Raw genomic sequence first — 23,070 nt, 5'->3', positions numbered from 1 at the left:
TTCTCTCTATCTTTCCCTCTCTCTTCTACTCTCCCCCAAAATCAATGGAAAAATATCTTTAGATGAGGATTAACAACAACAACAACAACAACAACAAAGAATGATGCCTAGGTTTTTGCTAAGCAACTGGTTGGATGATGGTACCAATACTGAGATGGAAGAGAGGAAGAACAACAGGTTTGAAAGAAAGACAATCAGGAGTTCAGTATTGAACATTAAACAGTTGATATAACTGTAAGACCTTTAGGTGGAGATTCCATACAAACATCTGAAAGTATAGATAGGTGGCTCAAGGGAGGATTCAGAGCTGGAGATCTAAATAAAGGAGACATCCACTTAAAATGGTATCTGATGCTACAGGACTGAATAGTCTCTAGGGTGAGAATGGAAATAGAAGAGAGATGGCGGCCATGTACTTGCATGCTTATCTGCCTTTTGCATATTTTTCTCAGCTAGAATAATTTTATTTCTTTCCTTCACTTGCTAATTTTACTCTACCTGTAAGACCAGAACAAAGGCTATCTCCTTGCATCTTCCTCTGAACACTGCAGTAAAAATGTTAGCAGTATCCTGGGCACACCAATGACCTTTGATTAAGGTTTATTACTTTCCATTCTTTGTCCTATCTTGTATTCCTTAGTTATTTTTCATGAGGCTCTGCCACTGCATTGTTACTGATATACCTGGGCATTTACTATATGCCTGGCAAGCTCTCCCTGTCTTGTTGCCTGCTAAAACCCTCCTGTCCAGCTAGTATTCAATTTTAGTATTGCTTCCTCAGCCTTCCTCCCTCTCCCTCTCCTCCAGACACAGCTAGGTTTACCTTCTAAGGCACTATTTATGTATCCTTAGCATAGCACTTTCCATATTGATCTGCATTGTTCATCTTTTTATCCCTGGTACCTTGTATTGTGTCTGACACATAATAAGGCTTAATTGATCATCGTTAGCTGAGTGGTAGCTTCTTCTGGACTCTGGTCCGAGAATAACAAACTTGTGGATGGGAACTAGCCAGCAATTTTATTTGCAGGATGATAAATTCTGAACTAAGCACTTCCCTAAGGACAGTTCCTTTCACTTTTCGTCAATTAATAGGAACAGAAAGTGTATGTCAAGAATTATTGGAGTTGTAAGCCTCAAACTAAAGTTAAGGCTAAGTGTATTTAACAAGCCCTTTGGGACATTTGTTGAGACAGATTTTAAACACATTGCTTTTTAGAATTCTTGAGCGATTCTTGATAGGGGGATAAGAAAGTTAGTGCAAGTGATAAGAACTGAATTTAAAGCTTCTCTCTTCACTTTCAGCTGAGGGTCTAGAGAAAGCTTGTTTTTCTTACAACCAATACAGGCCCTCATTGTTCCACATCTCCTCCTATTATCTCTGATTTGTACTGAATGTTACTCTTTCATAGTTCCACATTTTTTTCATTTTACCAAAAGCCAGTAAATGCGTAAATAAACCAAAGAAACTATTCCCTATAGAAATTTGTGAGTCAAAATAATGCTATGCTATTTTCTCAGGGTTTTAAGATCACTTTTATCTTACTTTTATAATCTTCCAAACAATTTGCTTCTCATTAAAAACATGATGTTTATGATACTGGAGCACATCAGAGTTTAATTTTTAAAAATTTGGATTAATATTACACAACCATTAAATTACATATTTTCTACTCCTTCAGCCCAAGAATTGTCACAATTCAGCATGAAATAAGAATTTCTTGTTTTTAGATAGAAAGTTAGTACTAAAGCATTATTAGGAAGATGATTTGGTGTCTGATTTCAAGCAATCTGTATAATATTGAATCTGTGAACAAATAGACTTCTGTACCTTGCTTCCAGGTCATTATTTCAAATGCTTATTCAGGAGGAGGTCATAATTCTTAACTAGATACACAAAATATATATTATTCACAAACAAAAGCTAAATGCTTCCTTTTTACTTTAACTATGTTCAATTACAGCACCCCCTTTTAGTCTTGGTTTGAGGACATAACTATATTCCCATTCTCTTAATTTTTTTGTCTCCCATTCTCTCACTGATTTTCTATTTTAATGATTCCTAATAGGAAACCGATAGAACACTCAAAATTAGGATAAGTCCAGAAGAATGTAATAAGAGGATAATTGACAAGGGAGGGTTGGAATGCAGGGCAATCACAAGGGGCTATTCAGTAGCCTGGCTGCTTCAGAGCCATAGAGCAGAGTCAGAAAGGCTGATGTGGGGAGAGCCACCTGACAGGAGCTGAGACCTTTGGTAGAGGACACAGTTAGTCAGCACAACTCTGCAGGGCAAGGAGTTGGGGAAATAACGCTTCCAACCTCACTGTCCTCCCTTATCTTCATTTCCAGTGTTTCACTTTGACTGAGCCCAACCAGGAGCCAAGGGGTGAAACCCATGTAGGACAACTCCCTGGTTACAGAGCAGAATGGAGAATAGATACAACCTAAGGAAGAGGACGTCCAGCATGATAGTACTAATGCATTTTATTATAAATTATTTGGAGGTAGGTGATGTCTACATGCATGAGTAAATAACATGAATGTTTTGTAGGTGGTATTTAATTTGATCACTTATGTGAGCCTTTTTTTCATACCAGAGCTGCCTACTCAAATGGTAATAGCTATTTTCTGCTGTGATGTAGTCTTGGGTTCTTAGAACATGATGAGCCAAGAAATGGAATAAACACATTAGTTATCTCCCTTTTAATTGAAATGTCAGGTAGATTACAAAATAATTCTGATGTCTTCTTTAGGAGTAAGGTCTATTTTCAGCAGGGCATTGAAATATTACATAATGATCATGTCATATGTTGATATTACTAAAATGAATTTGTCTGTAATCTTGCTTAATTTCTTCCTTTTCACTATTCATTAAGAAGGGAGTATATACACTGAGGATGCTGTATTTCACTGCCTGAAATGTCAGGGAGAGTGAAAAGTAATCAAATCTCAGTCATTCAATCATGACTTCTTAGAGCTGTGGTGATTTTAGCAGTCATTCAATCCAAATACCTCATTTTACAATTGAGGAGGTAAAATCTCATGGAACCTACATAACTTGTCCAAGGTTGCCCACCTTGTTAGAGCCTCCTATTCTGGAATATTTTCCTCTATAGCCCAACAGCAAAGAATAGTCTACTGCTTATTCATTAAATTCACTCATTCAACCAATCTTTAATGAGGGCCTTGCCAGGCATTGGAGATAAAGCAATAGAGAAAATAGACATAACCCTCTTTTTAATGGTGCTTATATTCTAGAAGAGGAAGAGAAAGCAGTCAACAGATAGATAAATGTCAGGGGGATGATAAATGCTAAAAAAAAAAAAGTTGGGTAAATGAACAGAGTAACAGGGGAGGAGGATGCTGTTTTAAGTTTGGTAATCGAGGTTGAACATTCTCTCTGATGACATTTGAGTGGGGCCCTGATGAAGTAAGAGAGTGAGTTATGCAGATCTGGGAGAGAATTCCAAGCAGCGGGAACAGCCAGTGCAAAAGGCTGAGGAGGGATGTGGTAGGGTGTTCAAGGAGGAGGAAGTGAGCTGGTATGGCTAGAGTAGGATGAGTGAGGAAAAAAGTGGTAGGATGTGAGATCCAAGAGATATGGAGTGTAGTACAGGGAGTGACATATCTGCCATGACTTTTAAAAACATCACTGTGACTATTATGTGGAAAATACACTGGAGGGGGGTGGGAATGGAAAAGGAGGAGGCAGAAAAATTAATTAGAATATTAAGATGTTATTAAAATTGTTCCAATTTGAAAGGAAGAGCCTTCTATTCATGACAATAAGTAAAGTCTTGGGTATGAGCTTTGCGGGCTGGGTGAGAATAAGAATCAAAGATAATACCAAGGCTTTTGGCCTGAATACTGGGAGCATATGTTTTCATTTTTTGAGAAAAGAAATACTGGGGAAGCAACAGGTTTGGAGGGAAAAACAAAAATAAATTTGAAGCAGTGGGATGAGTAAGTTTAGAGTTCAAGAGAGAAGTCCAGACCAGAAAAGTTAATTGATACTAGTCAGCATATCATTGCATATAAGTTACATTGGATTGATTGAGATCACCTATAAGATATACATACTTAGAGGAATGAGCACCCAGGCCACTCTCAGACTTAGAAGCTAGAATGATGAGAAGGATCCATCCAAGTTTATTGAAAAAGAGAAAACAGTGAGATAAAAGAACAAAAAGAATTGGCTTCTTAGAAGCCAAATATCAAGTCTTCCAAGGAGGAGGCAGTAACCACTTTTATCTTAATGTTCGTGAAAGGTAAGGACTGAGAAGTGATCCCTGGAATTATCAACATGAACGCCAATGATGACCTTGGCAAGCACAGCTTTGCTGAGGGGAGGGACAAAATGGCTCAAGAGAGAATGGGCAAAAAGAAGTTGGAGACAGTGTTTATGTGCTATAGAGTGGTGCAATTTTCCTAAGGGAGGGGGTGAGGGCTCTAGGGAGATTATTATTTTTTTAAAATACGAGCCATAATGATATATTTGTAGGTTAGTAGGAAATATTTGTAGGAAAGATCTAGAAGAAAAGGAGGAGATGGTGAGGAGAGAAAGGTTGGGATAACCTTGACTAGGAGAGAGGGAATAGGATGCAGTGTGTGAATGAAGGGTCTGGCCTTAGACAGGAGTGCAGACACTTAATTCATGCATTGCAAAAGGAGGGGGTGGTTACCAGGTACAGATTCTGATAGGTTGGTACATGTGATATTGCAAGACTATGAAAATTATTTTCTTGTAAAGTAAGATATTGATATGTAAAAAAAAAAAAAAAATCACATCAAAATCATTACTATTTTCTTCAGTCTACAACTTAACCAAAGAACATCACTAAGGAGGCAATGAAAGTGTTTTTTAATCTATCCATAACACAAGGTTGTAATTTATGCTTCAATTGTGATCAAACTATAATGATCCGTCTTCTTGCAGTTTAGAGTGGTTCATTAACCCAAGGAGAGAAATCCCGAGAGAATATTCAGAGTAAGAAGACAAACACAGTGAAACTGTGTGCACCTATAGAACATAAAAGAAATACTCCTCGTAAGCAGACTATTACAGAGTTAAAAGTATCAAATACCTGTATACTAACAGCTCTGGGTAAAGTAGGACAGGACTACAGCCATAAAAATGACCCTAAAGCAAATAGTTTGAAACCAAGATTTCTCAAAATTGATTAATCATAAACTTAACAGCATTATAATGATGGACAGCGTTTAAAATCATGAACTACAGAGTTAGCCCTCCTGAGTTCAAATCCTAACTGCACCTCTTAATGGATAGACTAGTATTACTTTGGGAAAATTATGTACATTCTTTGTATCTCTGTTTCTTCATTTATAAAATGAAGATCATGCTAGTACAAACCCCTTTGGGTAGTTAAGAAGATAAGAGAGCAGTGACTTGCACATAGAAAGCACTCTGTAAAATTAAATCACCATAGATAATGAATTTCTACCCATAAAATAGAACCCAAAATTGACACCTGGAGTTAATTTTTAAGACTTTTCTTCTAAAACTGTATATTGGGAAATAATTTACAGGAAAACAAATATACTGTATATATAGCTCTTGATCATCCAGAGGTTTTCCCCCCTCCATCTGATTTTTTTAACTGAAAAAAAAACCTCTCCCAAGAAGACATACAAATGGCAGATATATGAAAAGATGTTCAACCTCACTACCTATTAGAGAAATAGAAATCAAAACTACAATGAGATAGCATCTCACACCTGTTAGAATGGCTATTATCAACAAGATAAGTAATAACAAGTGCTGGAGAAATTGTGGAGAAAAAGAACCCTCATTCACTGCTGGTGGGTATGTAAACTGGTATAGCCACTATGGAAAATAGTATGGCACTTCCTCAAAAAATTGCAAACAGAGTTCCATATGACCCAGCGATCCCTTTTCAGGGTTTCTACCTGAAAAACTCAAAAACATTTAATTGCAAAGATATAGGTACCCCTTTGTTCTTTGCAGCTTTATTCATAGTGGCCAAAACATGGAGACAACCAAAGCATCCTTTGATAGAAGATTGGATAAGGAAGTTGTGGTACATATATACTATGGATTACTATTCACCCATAAGAAAAGATGAAATGCTGCCATTTGCAACAACATGGATGGACCTTGAGAATATTATGGTAAGCGAAATAAGTCGGTCAGAAAAAGCTAAGAACCATATGATTTCACTCATATGAGGGACATAAAACTGAACCTCATAGATATAGACAACAGTAAAGGGGGACAGTAAAGGGTAAAGGAAGCCAAGTATATGGTGACAAGAGAAGATTTGACTATGGGTGGTGGGCACACAATGTAATACACAGATCATGTATCATAGAAATGTACACTCAAAACATATACAATCTTATTGACCAATAAACTTAATTTTAAAAAGAAAGAACAGCCCTAACCGGTTTGGCTCAGTGGATAGAGCATCGGCCTGCAGACTGAAAGGCCCCAGGTTCGATTCTGGTCAATGGCATGTACCGTGGTTGCGGGCACATCCCCAGTAGGAGGTGTGCAGGAGGTGGCTGATCGATGTTTTTCTCTCATCGATGTTTCTAGCTCTCTATCCTCTCCCTTCCTCTCTGTAAAAAATCAATAAAATATATATTTAAAAAAAAAAAAAAAAGAACAATCAAACAAAAAACTGTCCTGTCACCAGTTTTTCTACTTCATAAAAAAAAGTTCCAATTGAAATTTCACTTTTTGAAAAAAAATATGTTTTTATTGATTTCAGAGAAAGGAAGGAAGAAGGAGAGAGAAATAGAAAATCTATCAAACTATAATGATCTGGTTTCTTGCAGTTCAGTTAGAGTGGAGCTAAATGACAGAAAATCATCAATTGGCTGCCTCCCACACGCCTCCCCCTGGGGATCGAGCCTACAACCAGGGCATGTGCCCTGACTGGAATCAAACCGTGACCTCCTGGTTCAGGGTTTGATGCTCAACCACTGAACTACACTGGCTGGGTGGAACTTAAACTTTTAAAAGACAGTTGAAACCAGAAAAGTGAGCTTCTTGGACTACCATCTGCCTTTCTGCCACTTACTGACTTATATACTGAGAGCTGACCCTGTGTTCAGTCTCATATGGGAAAGTTAGAATCAGTTAATAAGCTTATATTCATATTCATTTCCAAATTTTAATAGCAAAACAAGAAAATTATGAATATTTAAAAATTATATGATCTCTTGGATAATTAAACCTCACATAATACACTAATTTCTTTACTCATATAATATTAATCAGATGACTGATATTAAATATTCAGAAAATAAAGTATGAATCCATAGTTTGTTTTTGGAATCATTTCTACATAAAACATACATTATCTTCTGATTTGGATCATTATAAAATTCTGATAGTTAATTTACCCATTAGGTTTCATAGCTCCCATGTTTGGAATATTTAATCAGATACCCAAAAAAGACCAATAATTAAAAGAAAACCACCCTATTAAACTTTGACTGCAAGATCACATTTCTAGGAGTTAGTAATTGAGAGAACCTCAAAACTGAGGGTAGGAAGCAATTCAACAGATTGGTCCTCAGCCAGATGGGGATAGTTCACTCCAATGGCAGGTGGTTCCTTTGCAAAAAGGATTCTTACAGTGAGAGATTTGGGTGGGTGGATGTTAGAGCAAAGGTCAAACTGTTCATAAAGGTTCAAAGACATGTTTTCAGGGTCCAAGGAGTCTATGAGAATTCTTATATTCAATATTCTCCATTATATGAAAATGTAAAAAAGTGCTGTAAGCCAATTTTAGATCATCTGTATGTGACTGAATTACTAAGTACTGCCACAGTGTTTTTGTGTTCACAGTTCAGTTGGTCCCCAGTGATATATTATACTAGGGGCCTGGTGCACGAAATTTGTGCACTGCGGGCGGGGGGTGTCCCTCAGCCCAGCCTGCACCCTCTCCAATTTGGGACCCCTTGGGGGGTGTCCGACTGCCGGCTTAGGCCCGAAACCAGCAGTCAGATATCCCTCTCACAATCCAGGACTGCTGGCTCCCAACTGCTCACCTGCCTGCCTGCCTTATTGCCCCTAACCGCTTCTGCCTGCCAACCTGATCACCCCCTAACCGCTCCCCTAACAGCCTGATCGATGCCTAACTGCTCCCCTGCAAGCCCAGTTGCCCCCAACTGCCCTCCCCTGCTGGCCTGGTTGCCCCCACCTGCCCTCCCCTGCTGGCCCAATTGCCTACAATTGGCCTCCCCTACCGGCCATCTTGTGGTGGCCATCTTGTGACCACATGGGGGCAGCCATCTTGTACAAGGGTGTGACGGTCAATTTGCATATTACCTCTTTATTATATAGGATAGACAATATTTATACCTTGAGTTGTGTTAGTCTAAATGGGTTCCAGTTAGATATCTCTCCTCTCTCTCTCTCTCTCTCTCTCTCTCTCTCTCTCTCTCTCTCTCTCTCTCTCTCTCACCCTTTTACTTTACTCAAGGTTGAGAGGAGCAGTATGAGGGAAAAGGAGTTGGAGGAAACAGACCATGATCTAAACCAGAAGGTCCCACTTCTGAGGGACCTTTCTGCCAGGGATGCTTTCCAAGCAGAGTTCTGATTATAAAGGTCCTTTCTCCCACTAAGTCCCCAAAATCTATGTACCCTCCCTCTGCAACAGCAAGGCATTCACTACTGGAAATGAAAGCCAATTCATCACAAGTATTTGAAGGAAATTGCAGAGGACAGTTTCATATCCTGCAGCTCCTATGGTGCACAAATGCACACAATAGCAATTAAAGGCCCAAGCAAAAAGAAAAAAATTAGTAAAAAGAGAGATGATGAACCTTATTGGAATCAGTGCAAAAAAGTTTATACTCTAGGTCCTAAACTTTTTTTTTTTTTTTCTGATTCACTGGACTGTCTTTATTTCCTATGCCGCCTCCTGAGCCACCTAACCTAACACCCAGCAGGGCCGCCCTGTGTGTCAGGCGCTTCCCAGCCTCCAGCTAAAGCTCCTCGGCGGCGTCTGTTCCAGCATCACAGTGGAGAGAAGCAGCGGCCACAGGCGGCAAGTGCAGGGACCCAAAGCGGAGCCCCAACCAAGAGCACCACACTCAGGAGAGCCAGCGCCACAGAAGGGCAGACCCCAGAGAAGTGGAATCCACAACCCAGGACAGGAGTCAACAGGACAGAAAGACCAAGACTCTACAGACACTCTAGGTCCTAAACTTTGATCAAATGTGGCAAAACTAATGACCTTTATTGGCATAGGAGCATTCACACTAGGAAGCCATCAGACCAGCATGGGACGGTGTGAGTATAGATGGCCAAAATATAGTTTAATGATATAAGACCAAGAAATAAGAGAGGAGGAGGGCCAGGCATGAATGACTGAGGGCAAAGTTTCCATGCTATCCTGCTCAAGCTCAGGTCTTCATCAGTCCCACTGAGAGGGACAGGAGAGTCACACAATAATTATGGGTGTAAGTGTACATACACAGATATACTGGTATGCATTTGCACTTGTATATGTGCAGGTATGTGCAGGTATATTTTATTTACTGAATGTGGTTATGCTTAATTTAACTAATTGCAAACTCCATATAGTTCAATCCATTTTATATTTTCAGTTTTTCTCTATTAACCCTTTTGTTCTACTTATAAAGTTTGAAGCTAAAAGAAATCCTTCTGTATTAATAGTAAGAGCATCTACTGACCTAACCAAGAATTGCATATTATCTTTGTGGCAGAACAGGCAAACACATCCCTTTAAAAAGATACCAGAAAAGGGGCAATTTCTGTTTGAGTAGAGTGACCTTACAATTGCATGGAGGACTGGGTGCACTGTGTGTTATATTAAAGGTACTTGGTGCATACTTATTGAATAAGTGGACTAATGAATGAATGATCATCCTATTTGGATCGTTAGTGATGCCTTTGGGAGTATACACAGTCTTACTGTCAATATGCCTTATTAGGAGCTGACAAACTATTCTATGTGTAAGGTGGTGAGGGGGGAAGGGAAACTTTTCCCAAGCCTGGATGGCTGGGTTTCATTTGGGGCTGGAAGTATTAGGAATGTAGTCTGCTTCCTGCCAATAGAATTGGGGGGTCCATGAGCCTCCTTTCACTTCATACTTTTTTAGTTCCTTTCAGTCCAAGCTGGCAATGTTTTAGACAACAAATTTTTATCTTAGCAGAAATCAGTGTTTCTAATAAAATTTTCTCAAGAACCGAATGAGCTATTGTGGATTTATGGGGATTCACTCCATTAGACAAACGCCACATCCACAGGTATTTTTGAGATAATCCCTTCTCTCTTTTGGCTTCCTGTTGAGGTGGCCAAGAAAAGACTGTCCTTAAACATCCTAAAGGCCTTCTAGTATGAGAAGATCTGTAAGAAACATCCTTAATTTCCTGGAAGGATCTTTCATGTGACTGAATACTCTAATCTTTTCATCTTTTTGAGGTTTTAACAAAGGGATTTATATTAGCACACTCAGCCTTTTCTCCATCCCATGCTGTCGGCAACAATCTCTTAACTCTAGAGTAGGTTTGGAAGTTAAAACAGGAATACATTTGGGGCATATCAGATTTGAAGCAGTGAGATATGTGAGTCTGCAGTTCAAGAGAGAAGTCTAGTCAGGAGATATTAATTAGTATTAGTCAGCATACTAATGGCACATAAATTATGTTGGATAGATTAAGATCACCTAGAAGGTACACACACTTTAGAATTTGTTTTCAGTTCATCACACATGGAGTTCACTACTTAGGAGAGTTTTCCACCTACCCCCAGGACAGAATTTCCCTAGACTTCCTCTCCCACCACATTCCTGTGATCTTCCTATCCCTAGTTTCCAATAATATAGTCACTGAATTTTTCTGAGCCCTCACCAGCCACATCTCTACCGTTTGTATTAGCAGTCTGTTCAAGGCGTTCTAGTCTTGTTTCAACCATGCTCCTCAGATTCTTCCAGGATCTCCCCAGACCCCAATTCCAAAGCCACTTCCACATGTTTCTAAATTTGTTTTGGCAGCCAAACCAATGGACATGGACAACAGGGGGGTGGGAGCATGAGTTTGTGTGTGTGTGTGGGGGGAGGTTGGGGGTTAATGGGGGGGATGAGGACACATTTGTAATACCTTAACTAATAATAAAAAATAAAATAAAATAAAATAAAAACAAAACAAAACAAAACAAAATTTGTTTTGGCAGCATTTTACTTGTAGATACTAAAACCTGTGTTAATTTTTTAATTGCTGTGTAACAAATTACCACATATTTAGCAGCTTAAAACAACACTCATTTATTAGCTCAGAATCCTATAAGTCAAAGTTCACTATGGTGTGGCTGGGCTCTCTGCTCATGTCACAAGGCTGAAATCAAGGTGTTGACAAAACTGAGTTCTCATCTGGATGCTTTAGAGAAAAATCTGCTCATTCTTGCTTTTGGCAGAATTCAGCTCCTTATGGTTATAGAATTACAGTGTAGGTGATAGGTTCTCACTTCCTTTCTGGCTGTCAGCCATGGTCACCCTCAGCCCCTAGAAGCCCCTCCTCCCATTTCTTGCCATGTGATCTCCTCAATCTTTAAGCCACAAATGTGAGTTATGTTCTTGTCATGTTTCAAATCTCTGACTACCCCTCCTGTGAGCAGCCAAAGAAAACTCTTTGCTTTTAAAGGACTCATGATGAGGTCAAGCCCACCCAGGTAATCTCCCCCTTTGCCAAGGTGGTCTGTGTCGTACAATATAACCAAATCCATGGCATTTACCGCCTTGGCGGTTATACAGGGCATGCATCTCACAGGAGCAGGAAATCTCGGGGCCCATCTTAGAAGCCCGCCTATTACAGGAGTTATTCATTGGCCCCTTTATATATCAATAATCCCAAAGGAGCAGAGTTTAAAGTCTGGGAATTTAGTTTTTTATCATCCTCCTGTGTTGACTTTCGCCCACCTCTTTCCCCCACTTTTAGCTTTTTAGATCAGTATATTATTAGATTAAGAAATACTGGAGAAGAGATTTTTATGATTTTATAATGAACTGCTCTCATAAGAACCCAGAGATTCCAATTTTGATCTGAATTGGAAGGTACTGTGGATTCAAGCACAGAGCTTCTTGAATCTTCTATGAAGCAGCACTGCATTCTGTTTATGATAGCCTGCCCTCTTTTGTTTTAGACTCCTCCTCTTCCCTGGTTATCTGTCTGCAGGACGAATATAATTCTGAGTATTTCCCAGGTTGCCTGAAGACAAGGGGGAGCACCCAAGTGCCAAGGTTCTACTAGAGCCTGGGTCTCTTGGTATTTATTGGTGCGATGTCACTTAAAACTAAGAGATCGCAAAATGATAGGTGCCCCCCCTTACATCTCTGAGGTAAGGCTGAAGGCCACATGGCTGTGGAGTTTTTCTGACTTTCCTGATAATGCTCCCCATCCCTCAGTCATACAATGTGGCGGGTTTCAATGCTGAATTAAGAGTTGGCTAAACTTGGGGGAGACTTGTGGTATGCCTGACAAAGGAAGGGACAAGTCTCTTTTTTAGGTGAGCCTTGGTTGAAATCTTCATTTTGGGAGCAAGGCTGAAACTTCCCTTGCTTTGGATTCCATAAAACTTGGGCATCATGCAGCAACAAACTCCTAAAATGCTGTGATACAGAGCAATCTTTATGTTACCCAAGCCACCCAAAGAGCCACGTCTACTGAAAAGGTGATGCTGAGACCAATATCACACATCAAGTGTTTTAAGGTTCATCTAGCACAGTAATTTTGTTTCTTACAATAGCTCCTAGGGATAGTTTATAGAAAGGCATCATCTTTTGATTTTATCAAGGCAATAATTTCAAAAGTGGAGAGAGGCTTCTGAAATATTACCATTATCTCCTAACAGCTTATAAATCAAAACTTTGCTGGAGTCTAGAATAAAACCAGGAAAACTGTGAATATTATGTTTAACTAGAGTTTTAAAACTCAGAAAAGAGTGATCTAATAACTTAAAGGTAGATTTTGAAAGGAGATGGGCACCTACTAGGGTAAACTTTGACAATGAATACAAATCAAAATGTTATTCCAACAAAAATACAATATTATTCCAACAAAAAGACATTAGTATTCCATAAAAGACAAACACTAGGAAGAAGAATTAGGACAAAGATATCTCTTGTTCATAAACCCTGCAGTGGGCTTTTACACATAGTTTCTCTATCTCAGTTGCTGATCTCTTAAAAAAAGAGAAAGCCAGGCAGGTGAAACAGCCCCAGCTAACACAACAACCAGTCTCATGACAGTGAAACTGCCTATGAGAGTTTTTCTGCCAAGCTAGTGTTAAAATTGAAGCACTAAAATTTGTCACCAACATATAATATAGCTTAAATAAATAGATTCTGGATTTTTGGTTAGTGTATATAAAGGTAGCCAGAACTCTGGTGAGTATGCCTGAGTTAAGATGGAAATCTCCTTTCCTACATTGAACACATATTTTGGACAAACTATAACACAACACTGCACAAACACACACACACACACACACACACACACTCACATACACACCAATGTCCCAATGCTGAAAATAAATGGAACTCAAAATCAGAGCAGTGAAAGGAAGCCAAAGCCTAGGGACTCTTGGGGAAACGGGGGCCTGAGATGGGTCTGAGAACTTGGTGTCAGGACTTTTAATATGAATTAGTTGTAGGACTGTGCACACAGGAGCTAGAACCAAGCTTACAAAGAGCAAGAAGTCATGCAGGGATCATCCATCATCCATACACAAAATGGGAACTAGATACACTATGACCATCCCCCAGGAAAGTGACAAGTGAAGTGAAGGGTCAACTGGAGAACCCAGGCTGGGTTGCGCATCTGTGCTGAGTCAGCACCCACTCCAGCTCCCAGTACAGGTCCCAAGTCTCAAGTTAATATACCAACTGGTCCCGGGCCAATGAAAGGCATGGGGCCCTGACCAGAGGCAAACATAAAAGCTCTCTGTAGAGATGCTCTCACTGCCAGGACACAGTTCCTAAAGGAACACACAACTCAAAAAGGGAAAGCCTAATAACTTCAATTACTTGATCATTTTAAATTTCTGTGAAACTACAGATGCCACAGAGAAAATTTAAAGGCAAGTGACCAATGGAAGAAAACATCTGGAACCCATATAACTAATGAAAAGAAATGCAGAATTTATAAGAACTTTTACAGATTAACAAAGAAAAAAATAGACAAACGGACAAAAAGTATGGATAAGCAAGTCACAGATGAAGAAAACTGCCCAATGAATATTAGGAGATTTTCAATCTTGCAAGTGATCAGGGGAGTCCAATTTAAAACATGAGACACTGTTTACATTTATAAGATTGGCACAAGTCAAGAAGAAAAGTTATAATATCTTATAAAATAAAAATAAAAAAACTTATGAAATGGAAAGCATACAGATCCAAGAACATAGTAATTCCCTCTGAAGTGTACCCTAGAGAAAGCTGTGTACATATGCCCCAGTGGACATGTATGCAGTGGCTGCTACAGCATGGTTGCAAGAACAAAACTTTAGAAACTTAAATGTCAGCCACTAAGAGAAGGGATAGGTGGTAGTCTAGTTCTACAATGGAACACTGTGTAACAGTTAAAAGGCGTGAACTAGGTCTCTGTTTATTAATATAAGTATATCTCAAAAATGTAAGGTTGAATGAAGTACATGCTGCAGAATGATCCAATATGATAGTATTCATGAAAAAGTTTAAATTCACAAGCTACATATTAAAATATGTGAAAAGCAATAATAGATGTCCTAGAAAGATAGAAATAAAATTCATGTTGAGATTGCCTTTGAGGAGGTAAGAAGGGCAATGAGAATGAGTACATCCTCAAAAGAGGACTTCAGCTTTATCTGTAGAGTAAAATAATCTGGAGGATGAAAATATTAACAGTTTCAAGGCTAGGAGGTGAATAGTAATGCATTTTCTACATCATTCTCTGTACTTAAAAAAATACTTTCTAAATGTACTTCTATCCTATAAAATAAAAGTCTAATAAGCAAATTGACAGAATGGCAGAACAACTGGTGGAACAACTGGTCGCTATGATGTACACTGACCACCAGGGGACAGATGCTCAATGCAGGAGCTGCCCCCAGCCCACAGGCCCCAGGCCAGCCAAGGGAGGCAACTGGCAGTGGTGGCAAGGGGAAGGGCCGGCGAGCAGGTGGCACCAAGCTAGCCTCGGCGAGTGCCAGTGGGGGCCCCCTGATTGCCTTGCCAGTCACCCTACAGATCAGCCCTGATCACCGGCTAGGCCTAGGGACCCTACCCATGCACAAGTTTTATGCACCAGCTGGTAGCTATGATGCACACTGACCACCAGGAGGCAGACGCTCAGTTAAAAGGAGTGGAAACCACAGGCATGGAAACATGGAACAGACTGATGAATGTCAGAGGGAAGGGAGGAGGAGGGAGGGTGGGAAGAGATTAACCAAAGATCTTATATGGGGTCCCTCGGCCTGGCCTATGGGGATCAGGCCAAAACCAGCTCTCTGACTTCCCCCGAAAGGTCCTGGATTGCGAGAGGGCACAGGACAGGCTAAGGGACCCCACCAGTGCATGAATTTGTGCAGCGGGCCTCTAATAAATAAAATAAAACAGGTGCCTTGGTCCTATAGAATTGCAAGAGGTTGACCATGAATTTGGCTTACAGCTTAATTATTCCTTTTATTACTCTGTTTAGTTGTTTTTGTTTTGTTGTCAGGTCCAATATTAATAGCTCATCTACAAGCTGATAAAAGTCTTTCTGTCATCTTTCAAAATGCCTTTCTCATACAGACATCTTTTGACAGTCATTGACTGCACTATGGTCAACCAAAATGCTATCCCAGTATGGTTGGTCTTTGCCGTGGCCCTGCTCAGTACAAGACTTAACAACAGTCACAAAACCTGTCTTTTCTTTACCTACAGCATCTCTTCTAATCACAAGTATCTGTGCTTATGCAGGTTAATAAAGTGGGTTCTCCTTCATGTCCAAAATATTCCTAAGAACTGCCTATGAAAATTCCATGCCAAACACCAAGGTTAATTAAAGCTCAGTCAGGCAGTTAAACATTCATTCACACATTCACAGCAACAGTGAATTTTATACTTTTTCTTTCTTCTCTTCTCTTTGTAACAATTTCTTCTTCTTCCACAGTTTCTCTTTCTCCTCTTCCTTTTCCCTTCTTCTGGCAGAAATTTCCATTTCTAGTCGTGCTACCTCTTCCTGGTGGGCTCGCCATTGAAGAACCTGAAATAGAAATTCATTTCAGTAACTATTCACACTCATGTGATTTTACTGATCACAATGAGACTAGGTTCTGTAACAAGCAGATGTCTATGTTTTTCCAAATACACATTAAAATTCTGTGTGCACATGAGTGTGACATGTGTGCAATATGTGTGTGTGCTTTAGTGTTAAAAGGAGAAAGCAACCTTAAAATCACCTCATTCAGAGATTCTTCACTTGGATTCATGGAGTGAAATCCTAAAGACGCTATGAATTGACTTAAAAGGATCTATGGATTCTCATAAATAGCATATGAAAATTTCTCTCTTTTTGCACGGGTGTGTTTTTCTGAAGCAACAGTTCCAGCTTCTGTTCAACAATTTTTTAAAAATTGCAAATGGTCCCAAGGTGCTAAAAAGTTTAAGAACCACTGATTATTTTATCTTCTTTATTTTATAAGTGAGGAAAATGAGCCCAAAGGAGGATGAAAAAAATTGTTCAAGATATTTAAAAGAACTTTTGGGGTACTGATAGGTATTCATTGGTAGAAATAAACTGCTACAGCGTTTATTGGGCAATGTGTATCATAATATAACATATGTATAGCCTTGGACCCACATCCCACTTTTAGGAAGTTATTCAAAGACAATTGGGCAAGTGCACAAAAATGTACCCACTGGAACATTCACTGCAGTGTTGCTTAAACACAAAAACTGGAAAGAGCCTAGGTGTCTGGCAATAGGAGACAGCTTAAATTAATTATGGCACCTTCATTCAATGACTGCCATTGAAAAGGATGCTTTTTATCTATATTCACTGACATAGAAAATGCCCACAACATATTGTTAGGTGCAAAAAGCAGGTGCAAAACCACTTTACAGTGTGATCTCATTAAAATAAATATCATACATGCATCTACATATAGAAAGAGATTTTGAAGGGGGTTTACCAAAATAATATATTGGCTATCTCTGAATAGCATTATTTCATGGAATTTTAAAAATTTATTCCTTAAGCCTGTCTGTGTCAAAGGATATTTTTACAATGAACATGTATTGTCTTTGTAAGCAAGAAACCAATGAAACTAACAAATAAAATCAAACCATTACATGTTCCGTGGACACATGTATCTAAGGAAGCAGAGAGGAGGGAGATCGAGAAATGTGCAGAATTTCTTTTAGTAAAGGAGGAAACTAGCATTCCCAACTTAATACCTTACATTACATATTTGATTCAAGCATGACTCATTATGGTAATACATAAAATGAAAACTGAATAACTAAAATGTCCTAAAATATGATGAATTAAAGTGACTAAATAGTTAAACTCTTTTTGCACTTTAACTATTCTAAGTTTGTTTTCTAAAAATATATTTGTCCTATATATCAAAATAACCAAAAAAAAAAAAAATCCGACTCTTGGTTTTGAGACACACTTAGGTTTTCCTATCAGCTGCTAGTCTGGCCATCATATTTACATTCTTCTTTGGAAATGCATACCTAGAATAAGATCACCTGTGCCTTCTGTCCTGACCTCCTGCTGCCAAACCTTTCCTTCCTGTCACCCTCACACTAGCTTAAGCATGCTGTATCAAAATCACGTGTCCAAGTGCTGCTAGTGATCTCCCTCACAAACACCTGAAGGACAGCCCTCGGTCCCCTTTCCTAAACCTCCTGGTGGTACTTAACCTTGCTAACCATTTCTTCGTGTTTAAAACTCTTTCCTACACGGGCCATACATTGTCTCCATTGCTTCTCCACTAATGGATACTACCCTTTTCTTCTTCCTGCTTCCTGAGCCCACCTCACACCCGCAACTCTACTGCTATCCTTTCTCATTGACCTCAGCCTATGATCATTATTTGACATGCACATTCTCACCTATGAGTTAACCTATCATTTCTGTGTATCTGACTCTAAAATGTACTCTGTCTTTTTGTCTGCAACCCCATCCTAACAAATATGTAATGCCTTTGCTATTTGTATGTGCACCCAAAATACAACATTTCCAAAGTGAAACTCAACATCTTTAACTTGGCTACAGCTTTACACCAAGCCCTGTGGGCTTGCCTCTTCTTTTATTATTATTTTTTTAAATATATTTTTATTGATTTCAGAGAGGAAGGGAGAGGGAGAGAGATAGAAACATCAATGATGAGAGAGAACCATTAATCGGCTGCCTCCTGCACACCCCCTATGGGGGAGTGAGCCCACAACCCAGGTATGTGCCCTTGACTGGAATCGGACCCATGGCTCTTCAGTACGCAAGCCAATGCTTTGTCCACTGAGCCAAACCGGCTAGGGCCTGCCTCTTCTTTTAAACATCCTGTTTGTTCTGTGGAACCACAAGTATCTCTGTAGTTTGTAATTTTTTTTATTATGTACACCAATCAACATGACTAATTCTTTACATTTATGTCTGACTTAGGCAATCTTATATTTAAGTTCAGATGAGCTTTTACTTATGACAACTCAATTTCTAAACTATTGAATTTCCATAGGCCACTTCACTGTAATTTTCTAGACTACCCAGTCTACCTGCTAAATGCATTCAGAACAATACCAAAAAGTTCAGGAGGTTACGTCAATTTCTCCAATCAGAGCTGTAATAGTTCAGCCTTCTCATTGCCCCCAACAATGTCCCACACTAACCTCGCTAATGTGTTATCTCTAGGTAGGTTTTGTTTTTCCTTCACCTTCCCTTACTGCTCTTAGCCTCACAGCGTGGTCCATACTATTTCCTCACCGGGAGTGCTCTCAGTTTCTCCCTGTTTCATAAAATGCTTCTTGGCCTGCACATGGAGCATTCTCCAACCCACACTCATCTCTCTTTTCTTAATCATTTTATTATTTCATAATTTCTCTTGACTTGTTTTGAGCATAATGCTTCTAGTTCTATTTAGAACAGGGTCCATGATATATATGTATTTTTGTCTTCCCTTTTTATTGTCTTGCAAAGTGCTAGCACATTATAGGTACTCAATAATTACCTATTTGTTTACCAAAATAAAAATGTTTTAATAAAACCTAATAAATGAAGAAGAGATTATACCATTAAAATATATTATTTTGAAACATCTAATCAAATAATGGGTCCTCATTCATGATCACCAATGGCTACTAAAAACTGCACATTAACAGCTGAGGGGAAACTTTATAATGGTTGGGTCAGAGTGGCAACAATTGAGCACACTCAACAATTTAACATCGCAGAAAAGTAAGCAGACATTTTGGTATCTTGATGGGGGTAAATAACATTCCCATAAACTTTTCTTGCCAAAAAATAAGAAGGAATACAATCAAACCTCTATATCCATGGGTCAAGATACAGGAAATCTAGCCAAGGGAGAAACACAAAATGACAGTATGGGGATGCAGTCAGCAAAACTGAACCCTGAAAACTTTAAAGGACTTTGACAAATTACAAGAAGAAATAAAATATGGAGAACTATGGATTAGAAGAGATTTAAGAAACATAGTGACCAAATACAATATAATATATGGGTCCTATTTGGATTCTGATTTAAATAAGCCAAATGTGAAAAGAAATTATAAAACAACTAAGATTTCAATTTTGATTAGTTCATTGATGCTATTAGGGAAATATTGTTAAAGTTTTTAGGTTTGATTATAGTATGGCTATGCTTTTTGTAAGAGTTTTTCATTTTGAAATACTAACAGATGAAATGATATGTCGGGGGATTTGATCACTATTAATTAATCTATGGGCCTGGGAGAGTAGGTAAAGGTATAGATGAAACAAATTTCACTAATGAGTTGATGATAATTGTTGAAGCTGAGTGATACAGACTTTTGTCTATGTCTAAATGTTTCCACACTAAAAATTGTATTTTTAAAAACCATAAAGCATAATGTATGTCCAAAGATATTTGTATAATCAAATACTGTAGTCTCAAGGTTCTCAGAGAGTAGGAAGAAAATTTGAGATGCAGTGAACTAATGAAAAGAAAAATAGCATACATTTGGCCTTTCTGAGTACTGAGATTATTTCTGCAAATTCCAATAGAAAGAAGTTTGGGCTTTGGAACTACTCTCTCACCTTTTGATCTAAGACTAACTTATGGGAATTATAACTAAATAACCTTTGCATAATGTAAAAATGCCAAAGTATAAGTAGCCATCTGTGACTGGAGAAGATTTCTGTTTCCAATGGCAAATATAGCAAGAAAATTACCAGACCAAACTGGGTGGGATAACCCAGTTTACCCACCAATTTATCTGATTTACCCTCCCTTGTCATTTGCACGTCTAAATGGTATTTCTCCTGTTCTCCAGAAAATATAAGACTATGGCTATTTTTTTAAATGGGCACAAACACCATAAATGAAACAAATGCAAGTTCAGCAACCAAAAGCCAGTGGGTTGTAGCTGCCAAGCAATATATGAAATGCTTGGAGCGGGGAGGGGAGGAGGACTCTTGGGCAAGTCAGCATCAGCCTTTAGACACTTAAATTGCTTCCATTTAATATTGGAATCATGAGAATGGTCAGGGACCCTGAGAGATTTGACTGAAATCAATTACTTACAACATCATCTGTAGTTACTACCATACCGCCCCCAAAATGTGAGGAGTAAAGGAGAAAGGGTTGTTGAAGCTGGCATTATATCCCAAGTAGCCAGAGATGTGAGATCTTGATGAGAAACACGCTCTGCAGCAGTCGGTATCCAGGCAGCAAGGTAAATGGGGCTTTTCAAAAATGCACAATGGGGACGGTCAAGAATCTAGTGAGAAAGGAGGGGCCAGTGAGAAATCCTTAACCAATGGCTGCCCACAGAGGCAGCCAAGGACTTTGGATGGCCCTCATGTGGAGAGAATGACAACCGATTATGGTATTTTTGAGATGCCCAAGAATAAGAAAGCTGGCAGGTGGGTGAAGAAATCAATATTAGCACAATAGGCTAAAGCACAGAAGACTTCTGAGCAAACAGTGAGCAAAAAGGAAGAATAGCCTGAAGGACCTTTTAGTGGTTTTATCTTAAAGTGTTGGCTAATTATGTAGCTTTACACAGAGCTTTGGTGAACATAACCGTGTAATAATAATAGGCACAAAAGAACATTACCACAGTGGCAGTTGGGAGTGCATTGTAAGGAAAACATTATTTAGATTATTAACTTAGGGACATTTTACCAGATCTTTAGTTGATATTTTAATATTCCTGCCAGAGGTACAGTCTTTGAATGAATCATTAGCCTAACAAAAAAACAAGTAACATTTAAAATATGTTCATCTATTGCAAATAATAAATTAAGGGTTTAAAATGAAAATGGTTAGTAGCATTATATATATATATATATATATATATATATATATATATATATATATTCCTTGCTCTTACTGTAAAAGTAAAAATGGTTCAAGTGAAATTAAAAACATATATATTTTCAGAATGAATAAAATACTAGAAAAACAAAAAAATGAAACCCATAAAAACTTCAAAGGTAATAATGAAAACTAACATTAAGGTAACAATAGTAACACAATTTTATATCAAAGTTAAGAGCGTTGAAAAAATCTATTATAAATGGAAATGTGCTATAAAGAAAATGAGTACAATGGCCCCTCTTATCTGTGGGACATATATTTCAAAGCCCCCAGTGGATGCCTGAAACCATAGACAGTACCAAACCCTATATATACTATGTTCTTTCCTATACATACATATCTATGATAAAGTTTAATTTATAAATTAGGCACACTAAGATATTAACAGCAATAACTAATAACAAAATAGAACAATTATAAATATACTAGAGGCCTGATGCACAAAATTTGTGCAAGGGGCTCGGCCCATTGCAGCCCTGGCCGCCTCACAGCCCTGAGGCCCACCCACTGGTCAGAATTTATGTGACTGTGGTGTCTCTCTTTTCTCAAAATATCTTATTGTACTGCACATACGGCATGAATATGCTGGACAAAGGAATGATTCACATGGCAGGCAGGACGAAGCAGGACAGAGCGAGATTTCATCACACTATTAAGAACGGTGCACAATTTATCTTATAAACTGTTTATTTCTGAAATTTTCCACTTACTATTTTCAGATCACACATGATGCTGGGTAACTGAAACTGCAGAAATTGAAACTGAGGATAAGGGGGGTCTACAGTATTCGACTGTTAGTCAGTACACCTGCATTGTTGTCTTATTTCTGCCACTAACGAACAACATTGTAACATTGTACAGTTTTCTCATGTATTAATGGATAGGACTGGATTAGATGACTTCTATAGTTTCTTTCAAAACATTTTTAATTTAAATATAATTTTTATATAATATTACCCTAGTTTCAGGTGTACACTATTGTGATTTGACATTTCTATACCTTACAATGTGACCTCCACACTAAGTCTAGTAATCATCCATTGCTGTGCAACTTATCACTGTATTGACTATATTCCCCTTCACCTTTTTTGCTACAGTTTTTAAGTTCTATTATTCTGATTCTATTTTATATTTTTCTTATATGGAGAAATCACAATATATGACATGCTCTCAATTTTCTTCTATAAGCAAAATGATTTACAATGAGAAACATTAGTATTTTACAGACCTGTTAAATAATAATAGGCAATTAAATATTAATATTGAATTCTATCAGCCGCATTTATGGAAACATTGTGTCATGCATGCTGTTTCATATAGGAAAAGTATCATCTGACCAGTGCCTGTAACTGACAATAAAATATTAAAAACCACCATTAATGAGGGTTTATTGTGTGACAGGCCTATGGTTTATAAATGCATTAAACACATGGTGTGATGTAATCCTTGAAACAAGGAAGCATCTTCCTCACACTTCATCTGGCCAACTTCTGCTTGTCCTACT

At 38.4% G+C, this 23,070-nt stretch overlaps 1 protein-coding gene across 1 annotated transcript in view; it reads right to left on the bottom strand.

Moving 5' to 3' along the window:
* Window positions 1–23,070, bottom strand: part of CCDC148 (coiled-coil domain containing 148) — a 226,082-nt gene that overhangs the window by 61,671 nt on the left and 141,341 nt on the right. The window contains exon 12 of the mRNA XM_036320389.1: window positions 16,103–16,243. Coding sequence (XP_036176282.1) covers window positions 16,103–16,243 — 141 coding nt within the window. The remainder of the gene's footprint in view (window positions 1–16,102; window positions 16,244–23,070) is intronic.

This window comes from Myotis myotis, unplaced genomic scaffold (assembly GCF_014108235.1).
Source record: "Myotis myotis isolate mMyoMyo1 unplaced genomic scaffold, mMyoMyo1.p scaffold_m19_p_8, whole genome shotgun sequence".
NCBI classification, from domain to species: Eukaryota; Metazoa; Chordata; class Mammalia; order Chiroptera; family Vespertilionidae; genus Myotis; species Myotis myotis.
The sequence above is the reverse complement of the archived record's forward strand: the minus strand, read 5'-3'. Positions and strand labels throughout refer to the sequence as shown.